At 36.7% G+C, this 12,380-nt stretch overlaps 2 protein-coding genes across 15 annotated transcripts in view; one reads left to right on the top strand and one right to left on the bottom strand.

Moving 5' to 3' along the window:
- cep170aa (centrosomal protein 170Aa) overlaps positions 1-3,510 on the bottom strand; it is a 54,964-nt gene extending 51,454 nt beyond the window's left edge. For 8 of the 13 annotated variants that reach the window (XM_046868094.1, XM_046868102.1, XM_046868122.1 and 5 more), the window contains exon 1: positions 3,357-3,510. The gene's annotated coding sequence lies outside the window, so the exon portion shown is untranslated. The remainder of the gene's footprint in view (positions 1-3,356) is intronic. The other 5 variants (XM_046868053.1, XM_046868070.1, XM_046868078.1 and 2 more) reach the window with 1 other exon arrangement.
- A 415-nt stretch (positions 3,511-3,925) lies between these two features.
- The window catches only part of sdccag8 (SHH signaling and ciliogenesis regulator sdccag8), a 68,132-nt gene continuing 59,677 nt past the window's right edge, over positions 3,926-12,380 (top strand). For both annotated transcript variants that reach the window (XM_046868173.1, XM_046868166.1), the window contains exons 1-11: positions 3,926-4,135; positions 5,775-5,912; positions 5,989-6,071; positions 6,980-7,093; positions 7,252-7,377; positions 7,549-7,653; positions 8,265-8,329; positions 8,405-8,596; positions 9,970-10,108; positions 11,282-11,434; positions 12,226-12,360. In XM_046868173.1, the coding sequence (XP_046724129.1) occupies positions 4,072-4,135; positions 5,775-5,912; positions 5,989-6,071; positions 6,980-7,093; positions 7,252-7,377; positions 7,549-7,653; positions 8,265-8,329; positions 8,405-8,596; positions 9,970-10,108; positions 11,282-11,434; positions 12,226-12,360 (1,314 nt within the window). In that variant the 5' untranslated portion in view covers positions 3,926-4,071. The remainder of the gene's footprint in view (positions 4,136-5,774; positions 5,913-5,988; positions 6,072-6,979; positions 7,094-7,251; positions 7,378-7,548; positions 7,654-8,264; positions 8,330-8,404; positions 8,597-9,969; positions 10,109-11,281; positions 11,435-12,225; positions 12,361-12,380) is intronic.

Genomic DNA, 12,380 nt, shown 5'->3' with positions numbered 1-12,380 from the left:
TGATTAATATAACATATTAGCTTGAAAAAGTGCAAAACCCTAAATCTTGAATAGTCAAAATATTGAACTATTTAAAATATTTCCAATTTTAACTAAAATTTAAATTTTTATCTGGGATTTTCCCATAATTTATAGTACTTACTAAAAAAATGTACTGTTAGATGAAAATAAATCCTGTAATAATACAAACATCCGATTTTACAACAGGAAATGCACAGAGGCACATCTCATCATGCTCCAGAGGAAGTGATGCTTCTCCACAATAATGAATCACACATGGCCCAGTGGTCAAAGTGGATACATGCTGCTTAATGGGTTTCAAAACACTGAAGGTAAATTGTTCAGAAACTGCTGCTGTAAATGCAGGATTAATTAAAAAAATATATAAAAAATAAAATGTTATTACAACACAACTGAAAAAAATCTGTGATACAGTATTGAACATGATCAATGTGGGACATCTGTGTGTCATCAGGCTTACTTTAAAGCTTTTCACTAATTCAGTTTAGTAATTAAATACTCTAACTAGCTTTATTCTTTAAAACCAAAGCAATCTTTTTATATCCTGCCATGTAAAACGGTACGTTGGAATAATCCACCCCAAATCCACCAGAGAAAACATTCAGGCTAATAGTTGCAACACCCAGACCAGATGGGATGGGACAGAAATTGGACGCACCCATGGTCTATTATTTTTGCATTATTTAGACCATGTCACTGTTAAACAGCTGGTCTGTTCTAGGGCCTGAAGGTTAAACCAACGAAACAGTATCTTTTTTGATACCCTATAGGAGATAATTCGATAAAGATGATTTGATTTTCATGGGTGCAGGGACCAACATGAGACGGCCCATTGTTTAACAGCACTTGTCTTTGTATTATCGGATAATAGGATCACAAATAACTTTGATTTAGATATACAATAGAGTTAGAGTGAAAGAGATTTCATTGCATTTCTAGCCAAATACACGTATTTGAAAGAGCAAATTATGTTCTCCAAAGCCTTGATGCTGTATTACAATGACCACAAAGAACAGACAAACCACAGCATAAGATACCCTAATTGGGCTAGCATGCTAAATGCTAAGAGGATGTATGTAGAGATGTATATATATATTTCCACAGCACCACTCATTATATGGCGTCCTTATGAACCCTGTAAATGCAGTGTTAAGTAAAAATTGGGCAATGCATTTGATTCAAGTGCTATGTTTAATGTCATGGATGTTCTGTTTCACAATTCTGTTCACAGGACACACACTTACAGCGATCTCTACCATCGATCTGTCTTTCAAGCAACAAAAACTCTTCAATGTTTTGCTGAAGACAGTAAGACGTGTTGCAAAACGTCTTCAAAAGCCGTATTTGAATGAAATCCCAGCCACGATTCAAAAACATCTAGAAACTCATTTATAAATGAACATTGGAATATATTAGTATCCAAAAAAATATTATTGAGTTATAGAACTATAGAACTAAAATGTTACATTACAGCTCCATTATGTATATGCACACTTAAATAGCTTGATGGAAATCAAGCGAGATCAGACTCATATCAAGTCAAATCAAGTCAAATCCAGAAGCTTTTATTGTCATTTCATCCGTATATAGCTGAGGCAGTACACAGTGAAATGAAACAAAGTTCCTCCAGGAACAGTGGTGCTACATTTACAACATAAAGCTACATAACAGGAAACACAGGGCTAAGGACCATTAAGTTTCCTCTCCACATAAAGTGCATTGTGTGCAACCTGGTGAAGATAACACAAAACAGTGTATCAACAAATATTTTTGTCTATATTTGGATATTAATATGCAAAAGCTAGATATCTTGTATGGCAGCAATCAAAAATGTTTCATTAATTAAAATATCTTGATTAAACCAACGTCCAATATCAAATGGATGTCACTGGAATAGGGCAAAACCTTTAAAACATATACACATACACCTTTATAAACACATTTCTAATCATGAAAGCAAGAAAACATAAAAACCATGCCATAGTGCCAATCTCAAATTTGATTATATATATATATATATATATATATATATATATATATATATATATATATATATATATATATGTGTGTCGGACGTTCATCACAGTCTAATAATAAATATAAAGGCTAATATTAAAGAAAGACAAAACATGAGAAGTTGGTGAGAAAAAGATTGTTTTTAGGATCTAGGTTTTTAGGACCAACGTTTTATTGTATGCAGGCATAAAAAAAAAAAAATATATATATATATATATATATATATATATATATATATATATATATATATATTTTTTTTTTTTTTTACATTTAATTCGTTCAGCACCACATTTCAAATTGCATGCTGTGGTATAAGAGGAATAAAACACTCCAGGATGTGGTGTTATTACAAACTTCAAGTGGTTAATGATTTTTTCCAGAGCAGCACGCCACGTTTCAGTCAATTCTCCTGGAATTCCCCGTTATCCAAATACATCCATCCTTGTGGAAGTGAAACAATAATGAGAAGGAAGGGAGAAAAAAGTCATGGTTTTATTTTGCTTTGAGTAAAAGCACAAATGAGACTGTAACTGACCCGTAATAACGCTTCATTGCGTGTCAATAAAGCGATCGTGAGTTGTACTGTATTTAGGAGTCACGGCTACCCGGAGGAAACCAGATGTGTCCAGATGTGTGGATAGAATCAAAACAAAGAGATGCTCGCGATCAGAGCCGATCAGAGCGCAGACATTACTATAATAAGCCTTCAATGTATGTAATGTAGATAAAGAAATAATAGACAAAGAGTGGATGGGATAGGAAATGTCAGTGAGCTGCTCGTGCTTTTCTCATGAACGTCCTTCTCTCACAGATGTAACGGAAATCCACTCAACTGAGCACGCAGATACGAGGCCTGCGTCTGCAAAGGTCTCCCAAATAACCGTGTGCATGTATAAATACCAAGAAATCGGGGTGCGATCGTGATTCATTCATGATGTTAGAAAGAAATCTACTGATGCGTTAAAAAAAACACACAGCAGGCTGGCGCGCGCGCACGCACGCACACACCGGGATGCTACTCGCAGTAGACGCCGGTGGTAGAAACGTGTGATTATTATTATTTTTTTTATTATCTATTTTTTTTTTCGACCATCAGCTGTGTCAAGAAACGCATTTTCGGATTTCTATTCCACATAATAAAACCTAAAGCATAGATCATATAACGGCGCTGAGTCAGAAAAAGCCATGTCAATGCCAACAATAAGCTAGGCTCCTCTTTCTGCAAATATCCGAACAGCCACTGGTGCATCGCTGAATATTATTCCCCGGAAGAAAAAAAAACCTTCGTGTATTTTTGAATCATATTATTTAGGACTTACCCCTTTTCGATTCTGCACGGATTTTGTCCTGATATTGTTCTCTTGCAAAAGCTCCTGTGTATAGCAGCTAAACGGGTTTCCAGTGCCCTGCCCAATGCGTGGCTTCTGCGTCTCTGGTTGCTCAGGAATAAACGTTATTCCGAACAAACAGCGGCGACACACAGCGGTCTGAGAGAGGAGAGGAGGCGGACATCATCATCCTCATCATCATCATCTTCATCATCCTCATCATCCATACAGCGCCAGCGTCCGCACTGCCAGCGCAACCAAGGGGGCGGGGCTTTCCAGCTCCTCGGAAACGCACTCACACACAACTAGGCAACGTATTGTTGTTTATTATCTGCTGTTATTAATTAGTATTGCTAATTAAACAAATAATTAATAATTCATTAAGTACTACTTTATAGTTGACGCACAGAGTGAAAATAGTTATACAAATTTATAAGACCGAATTTTTGCTTTGCTTTAATCTCCCGCCCCCTTTTTTTTTTTAAATGTCCGCCATATTGTAGTTTTTGCTTCGTCCACATTCTTTTTAAAGTACACAAGGACGCAGTTTACAATGGACTACAAGTTCCAGGTAGCCCCCGGACATTTACGGAAGTAAAAAGCGCTTCGGTTTAACCGTTTACCGCCTTGTGCTCTTTATGAACATTATTGATTTTAAGGGTACATGAAATTCGGATAGAGGGAACGAAAGGCGTTCATTGCGGAAATGAAACCTTCGGTGGACTCTGAAGAAGAGGAAGAGATAGGAACATATCAGAAGAAGCTAAGAGGTGATGAATAATTTGTTCGCCAAAAATCAGGGAAGCCTCCTTGCTTTGGTTTCGGTGTATAATAATAATAATAATCATAATAATAATGCATAGATTTACTTATGTCCTGACTTGCATTTGTAACAACACATGCTGAGTGGGATCGTCCTACAGACTAGTAAAATGTCCAGCTAGTTTATTACTCAGACAAACCCAGATTAGTATATTAGTATTGCTGTTGTTCACTTGAAATGTAAAGCCACTGTCATATGCTCCCCCCCCCCTTTTTTTTAAAGGGCTATTTTGCATATTTTATAATAGTAATAATCAGAAACTCATTCCACAACAGTTTAAGACTTTTTTTTACAATGCACGTGAACATACACAAGATGCACAAAAGTATTGGGACACCTGTCATTTCCTGCGATATGCGTTTCAGCTCCAAACAGTTCTCACAATGCTATAGAATCACAGCACATTAGGACATTATAACATTATAAACGGTGAAGAGAATAGCACTGAATATCTCTTTTACATACCACCTGTTAGTTAGTGGGATATATTACGCAACAAGTGAACAATTTGTCCTCAAAGTTGGTGTGTTAGAAGCAGGAAAAATGGGCAAGCGTAAAGATTTGCTTGAGTTTGACAAGAGCCAAATTGTGATGGCTGGATGACTGGGTCAGAGCTTCTCCAAAACTGCAGCTCTTGTGGTCAGTATCTATCAAAAGTGGTCCAAGGTTAAAACAGTGGTGAACCGGTAAGAGGGTCACGGGCGGCCAAGGCTCCTGCAGGAGGGGAGCGAAGGCTGGTTTGTGTAGATGAAGGAGGACTGTTTTGGCAGCAAAAGGGGTCCAACACAAAATAAGGCAGGTGGTCATTATTTTATGACTGATTGGTGTAAGTCTTGGATGCAGTAGCATGAAATTTTTCTTCAGTTCAACTAGAAGACCCAGACCTGTTCCAGTATGCCAATGCCCCTGTGCAAAAGATATGCTCTACATGGGTTGGAGTGAAAGATCCCCTGCTATAGAGCTCTGACCTCAAACCTACTGAACACCTTTGGGATGAATTGGAACGCTGACTGCACCCCAGGCCTCCTCGCCTACATCAGGCAACACACTAATACCTATGTGGCGGAGTGAGTGGAGGTTTTTATAACTGCAAGTTGGGACTAAATGTGTAATGGGCATATTAATCATATTGCCAGGTTTCCCACAAACTTTTTAGAGTATAATTTTGCTGGTGTTGCTAAAGAACCACAAATATGATTTAAGATCGATGTTTTTTTCCCTCAGGCATAAATAAAATTGAAACCATTAATCGTGTAAAAGAAGGAAATAATAGTTACTTTCAAAGAGAGTCACAAAAAAGTAAAAAATCGCTGACACAATAAAATACAAAACCGTCACATCCTGATGTTTTTCCTATAATAATGTTAATACATTGTCCAGACCTAATTAACAGAAACTAAAGACAAATACAAAGTAACATCATTGTAACCTATGAAAAAAGATCAGTCAGTATGTTTATTTTGTATTTTTTAAATCCCAAACCAGTCCAACAAGGTGGATGAGAGAAGCGAGTGAGTTACACATCAGTTTATTGTGTTAAATCCATTATTTTCTCAAACTATTTTATGGAAAAAAAATTATTTTAGAGCGGGCCAACCGCAGTATTCAGCAGTTAAGCAACATACTGGGGAACCAGAGCTCAGACACAGAGGTGCTGGAACAATCGAGCAGTCAACACAGTTCACCAGGGAGCTCGAGACAACAAACACAGCAAAGCGAAGCAGGTACAAATCGGCTCAGTTTACACTTTTGGCCAACTATAAAAAGAAATGTGCTTATTATTGTGTTTTTATGTTGCAGTCAGTCAGCTACGTTCATTGCTGCAAAAACAACCTAAAGACGTAAATGTTCCTTCGCCTTCAAAAAGGAAACACGTTCCAAAGGTAAAGTGTGTGAAAGTATGTGTTGCTTGTTTGAAATCAGATCATGACTCGAAATATGATTAAACACGGAGGCTGGAAATGAGAATCCATATACAATTCAGTATCATTTTATTCGTATGACGCTTTCAACAGTGGACATTGTCGCAAAGTATGTGACGTTGTCTAAAACAGAACACACTATAACCCAGGGGAACCCCAAACGTTGACCGCGATTTACCGTAACACAGCAAAGTTAGTATTGATAAATCATCTACATTAAAAAAAAAAAAACATTAGATGATAGTCTATTATCTATCCTCCCTATGGCATTTGCCACTTGATTGGGATTTCCAGGCAGTCAGACTGAGGTCGCTTCTAACACACTGGTCACCACGCACAAGCACTTGCAAACCACCAGCAAGCTAAGTGACTCCACTTATTTATGTGAGTCAGCCTTTTTTCAAATGAAGATTATTAAGTCCAAATACCGTTCTATAATGAATGATGATCATGTGGAAGTCTGCTTGAAGCTGGCAACTCTACAGCAGCCACTGTCTGGATTATGAGTGAAGCTTTTTATCTGCTTTTCAGTACATTTGGAAAAAGGTCAAAATGGTGAAAGCTGAATCTAATGTAATCTTATGAGTGAGCTTGTGCTTACCCGTTTTTATGAATTCTGGAGAGTTGAATATGTTACCATATTTTTATTTTTGGAAACTTTTACTACATTTCCATGTGATATATTTTACTACATAAACCATAGAAATCGATGAGGAGAACAAAACGTTGAATTGGATCTCTTAATCAAATATAGTTCTCATAGATCAGTACTTTTACTTTTCCTATTCTAGTACATAAAAAAAATGCAGTACAATTGTGGGTCTTGGTTTAGTTTGTTAATGCATATTTGCTGTTTGCATATGCAACAGGCAGATGATGATGATGATGATGGAAGTGTACCCCCAATCCACGACCTGGTTCCCATCATTCACAACCAGTCTGAGTACATCCAGCACCTTGAGGCTGAGGTCAAATTCTGCAAGGTCGGTCTTTTTACTCAGTATGGTTACTTAGTTGTTAGCTTACATGACATGCCCATATAAATAATGTTATATGTACTATAGAGAAATACAATTCTATTTAAGGTAAAACATACCAATATTTTTATATTTATAATGTTTTATAATTTTTTTTTTTATAGGAGGAACTGCTCGCGATGAAGCAGCGAGTCCGTGTAGTGGTCGTAGAGAACGAAAAATTGCATGAGGAGCTCAAGGCAAAGATGGTAGAAGACACTCTGAAGGAATACACGCTTCTAGATGGCACGGTATTAAAATTTTGGAAATAGATTTAGATGGGATTATAGTGCTTATTGAAAATAAATAAATGAATGAATCAAATATAATGGTGTACACAGGTACAGTGACTGAATGACCCTGATACAGCATTATTATTGTTATTTTTTTTTTCTCCACGTGATCTTTTTTTTTTTTTTTAGGTAAATGCTGAAACTTCAATAGATAAAATGTCCTTGACTGCAGCAGCAAAACCAAGGCGGGATTTTATTCATAAAACAGAAGACAAGAAGTGGGAAAAAGAGCTGGTTTGTAGCTGATGGTTACATTTATTAATTTAGGTGTTTTCCTGTTGTTTTCAAACGAATTGCAGCAATAATTATTGTAATAAATGAATTTGTCTTTGTATTATCACAGCTATTGCAATATTAAACCTACTACTAGTTTTTCGGAAACTTAGAACAATGAAAGAGTTTACTTAAAAGGTTTTGAGACTAGTCCTGTTTACGAGAAAGTTTTCTACGTTTACACACCACCACCTTGAAAATGAAATGTGACCTTCTGCTATTCGCTCTTTAACTCCGCAATGGTGTCAAAACAGCAAACTTTAAGTTGGTCTCTTTATTTTCTGGAAGAGGGCAAAATCCACAGAAGCCAAGTCTTGCGACTAGGGTGGGTACAGAAGTAAGATCATGTTGTTTCGGGTCAGAATTGCTCCAGTTGCACAGCTCCCGATGTACACAGGATGATGTCTTTTGGCACACTGACTTATGAAGGTTGTTCCCTGTGACTGTGCGTGCAGCCTTGTGCTGCCATCTGTTGGCCGGTTACAGAACTAATCTCAAATCTTTTTGATACCACCTCGTTTATTGCGCTCTGTGTATTAATGTTTGTCTATCACTTATACCTACTGTTTCAGGAGCAGTTAAAATGCTTGTACCAAGCACAGACTGAAACTCTAGAAGCTCAGGTGGTTTCTCTGAAGTAAGTGCTTTTCTGATTTTTGAGTCAGTAATTTTTGCTCATCAACTGTTTAACAGCTCTTGTTTGTGTGTATAGGAAAGAATTAGTGAGTTCTCAGACAGAATGTGAGGAAGTGAAGGAGCGTCTGAGGCATAAGGAAGTGATGGGAAGTGTATCGGGGACTGGTCAGCGTGTCGGAGGTTTGTGTGTGAAATGCGCACAGCATGAGGCTGTGCTTGCAGAAACGCATTCCAATATTCATGTCCAGGCCATCGAGAGACTTACCAAGTGAGTAGGATGCTTTTATCGTATTCATTCTACTTAAAAGTCATCTGATTTGCATTAGGATTTTGATTGCAAATGACACTTACATAGGTTGCTCCAGTGTTTTTTTAATTCCAAATTAATATTCTTTTAAAGAAAATTTACAAACTCATTATTTGTCAGTAGATTGTTTTTCAAATGTTGCCAGGATAAATATTTAAAGTTGTTTTCTGGTGGGAATTTTTCACCCCTTCCTACTGGCAGATTTGCTCCAAGATGTTCAGATTGGTGGGAGATAATTTTTTTTACTGCAATTTTCAAACAGTGCCACGGATTCTTGGATCTGGACTTTGAGATGGTCACTGTACAACATTCACCATTTATTTTTATTTTATTAATTAAATTTTTTTGCCCATGTGTTTGGGACCATTTTTGTTCTTATTCAGCAGACTTGAGCAAGTTCTTTTGTAGTATTCCTCTGCATGTCTTTCAATCTATTCTCTCTTCAATTTTGACAAGAAGCCAAGTTTCGGGGTATAAAAATCATTCCTTGGAGACCAATGTAGCCACCGCCATATTTCTTTGTAGGGATGGTGCTGATTGAGGTATGGCCTCTGTGATGATTACATCAAGCATAGCTTTTTGAAACTTGCCCAAATCTGCCATCTCAAACCTACTCTTATGACAGCAGTAAGAAAGTCTTTGCTTGGCCACTCTTATGCTTTAATGGATGTTCCTGAGCATTAAAATCTTTTCTAGCCAGTCACCCGTTCTGTCTTCAATAAAATCAAGTTCTTGAAGTGATTGTCTACTTCATTCTTAGCGACTGTACTCTAAGTGACTTGCCCTGATTTTTCTTCTCTCACCAGTCTTCATCTTGTATTTGCACTAGGTTTTGAGGGACGGCCTTGTCCAGCTAGTGCTTTGGTGATGTAAAGCACCTTCGACTTCTTAATTATTGTCCCGGAGTGCTTACTGGGATGCTAAATATTGTTTCAAACCCTATTTCTAGGGCTTAAAACAAGGGAGGTAGCCAACACGGTGCCCGCAGACACTTGGCCGCTCACAGGAACCACTTCAGTTCAAACAGGAATAATGACTATAGACATGTTTAGTAGATTTAATGATTGCCAAAAGGTCTCAAGTTAATAAAAAGTCCATTAACAGTGGCATGTATGGTTGATTGTTGATCTATTGTTTGTTTGTCTTTCTAATCAATTATTTAAGCTCACAGCAAGGTTAACTGGAGAGCTTATATTGATTTTCTTTATGCAGTAGATCAGTTAATCTATTGATTGTGTCACAATGGAGCAGCCGGTCTCTAAAAGGATTTTAAAAATGTAGCATTAGCAGGCTGGTTTGATCTTTTTTTGATGGTTTGTGTGCATTTGCATTAGAGAGCGAGACGAGCTGATGATGGCGCTGTGCTCTCTGAGGGCCAGTCAGAGTGAGGCACAGCAGAGAGAGTGGGCTGCCTATCATCAGGTCAAACAGGCTGTGGAGATGGCAGAGGAGGCTAACCTGGAGAAGACCAAGGTAACCTTCACTCTTTGTATTTGTGTGTCAGCAGTCAGTAGCTCCATAGGGATCTGCATACAGATTTATCCATCACGAAAGAATAAGAACCTGAGGAGCTCAAAAAAACAGCCAGAAGAGCTGGGAAAAATAGGCACAAAAATAAATAAAATTCTCTGGTTGAAGATAATATCTTAAATATTGCTTTCTAGCTATTTTTATGCTGGCTGCCTCTAATGTTCAGGTCTGGTAAAGAGTACATTTAATACAAACTGATACAAAAACAGTAACGCACTGATCATGTGCCAATCAATTTAAGATGTCACTTGTCAATGTATTGACATTTTTTTAATTGTAAACATTCTCAAAATGACTTGCTGATGTGCTAAAAAATTTTAAATATCATGATTTGTATATTCAATTCATGGCAGATGCTGTTAAGTCAGAATTGAATCTTTAAATGCTCCCTTTACTCTATTGGTAAAATGTATATTGAAATGCTATAACCTTTATACTATTACGCTGACTAGGCAAACCTTTGCATATATAATATGCAGCTTTTATAGCAGTACAGATTACTGTCCTCTGAAAATAACTCAACATACAGCCATTATTGTCAAAATATCTGGCAACAAAAGTGAGTACACCCTAAGTGATAACAGCTGTACATCATGTAACCATGCAAAGCCACATGTCCTATTCATCATGTTCATGTTTTTATCTGCTTGACAGGACCATACAAATTTGTGTATCGTGTATAAGAGAAGTTTAAATTTGGAACTTTGAGTACAATTCTCTCATACTGACCACTGGATTTTCAACATGGAACCTCATGGCAAAGAAACACTCTGAGATTTGAGAATTAGAATTTTTGCTCTCCACAAAGATGGATATGTTGAGTTATTTACAAAGGACAGTAAAAATTTACTGCTACACAAGCTGCACATTGACCACTCTAAAAACATTCAAGTTTAATTTCTATAGTATTGTCCCTTAAGAAGGTCTACTTGAGCGGTAGCTGAAATGTGAGGGGTGCAATTACTTTTGTGACATACTGTATGTGAAAGCTAAGTGAATATTTAAGACATGTAATTTAACAATGTTATCTTTTCATTTTTGCTGATTAAAATGCTTATAATTACTAATCTGAAAACCTTTCTCTCTTTCTCCTGTGTGTTATGGATGTTTTCCCAGGCACATGTACATTGTGAGCATGTCCTCGCTGAGCTGGCTAGGCAGAGGGAGAGACTGGACAAGGAACTTGCCTTAGAGCAGGAGAAGATCGCACAGGCGAGGAACGCAGCTCGCTCTGAGAGCAAAAAAGAGAAAGAGGAACTTGCTCAGATGGTCAGTTTATTCAGCAGAATAGAGTGCAAGGTTTTTAATTTAAACATTGGTGGACTAATTAAAAAATGAAACAGGTAGATAAGCTAAATGATGTATCAGAATCAGAAAGAGCTTTATTGCCAGGTATGTGTGCACTTACAAGGATTTTTTTCTTTTTATGGTAATTTAAATAAAAAAAAAATAAAAAAAAAGGTTCAATTTTATAAAATAAATAAACAAATAAAAATGTATTTATCGCATAGGAAAAAAACATTTCAGTAATTAAAAAGTGGTATTACACACACACACACACATATATATATATATATATATATATATATATATATATATATAAGATTTTATTTTTTATTTTTTTTATTGCACAATGGGGAGAGCATATTAATGTTTATGATGTAGATTGCCTGGGGGAAGAAACCACTTGACAAATAATTGACAGTTAAATTTCATTTCAAAGAAAATTAAGTATTATTATGTGCTTCTCTGTAGGGTTGGCAGGGTTTTTTTTTGTTTGTTTGTTTTAATGCATGCATATAATCTGTTTTTTTTTTATAGAACCGTGATTTGATATCAGGTTTTTAAACAGGTCTTTAAAAAAAGAAAACATTTGCTCTCCTCTAGTGGCTAAGAACTTCTAGTACACATTAGATAAATATTAATTAATAAAAGTATGTTATTTTGAATGATTGTTAAACTGATCATTATTTATTATTTTAAATATGCAATATTCTAAAACTACGTGTTGCGAAATTCAACTTTCTTATATTCTTTCTATTGTGATCTGTGTGTTCCAGGTAACCTCCCTGACATGCAGAGTAGCTGAACTAGAGGGGCTTTTGGATCGAGGCGAAAGAGAGAGGAACTCCCTGAACACTCAGCTAGAGGAGGCCTTTAAGAAGCTCACCGCTCAGGAAGCTGACAACAGCAGGGTACAGAAAGCATACACACA

The sequence above is a fragment of the Silurus meridionalis genome, chromosome 2, assembly GCF_014805685.1.
Source record: "Silurus meridionalis isolate SWU-2019-XX chromosome 2, ASM1480568v1, whole genome shotgun sequence".
In the NCBI taxonomy this organism is placed as follows: Eukaryota; Metazoa; Chordata; class Actinopteri; order Siluriformes; family Siluridae; genus Silurus; species Silurus meridionalis.
The sequence above is the reverse complement of the archived record's forward strand: the minus strand, read 5'-3'. Positions and strand labels throughout refer to the sequence as shown.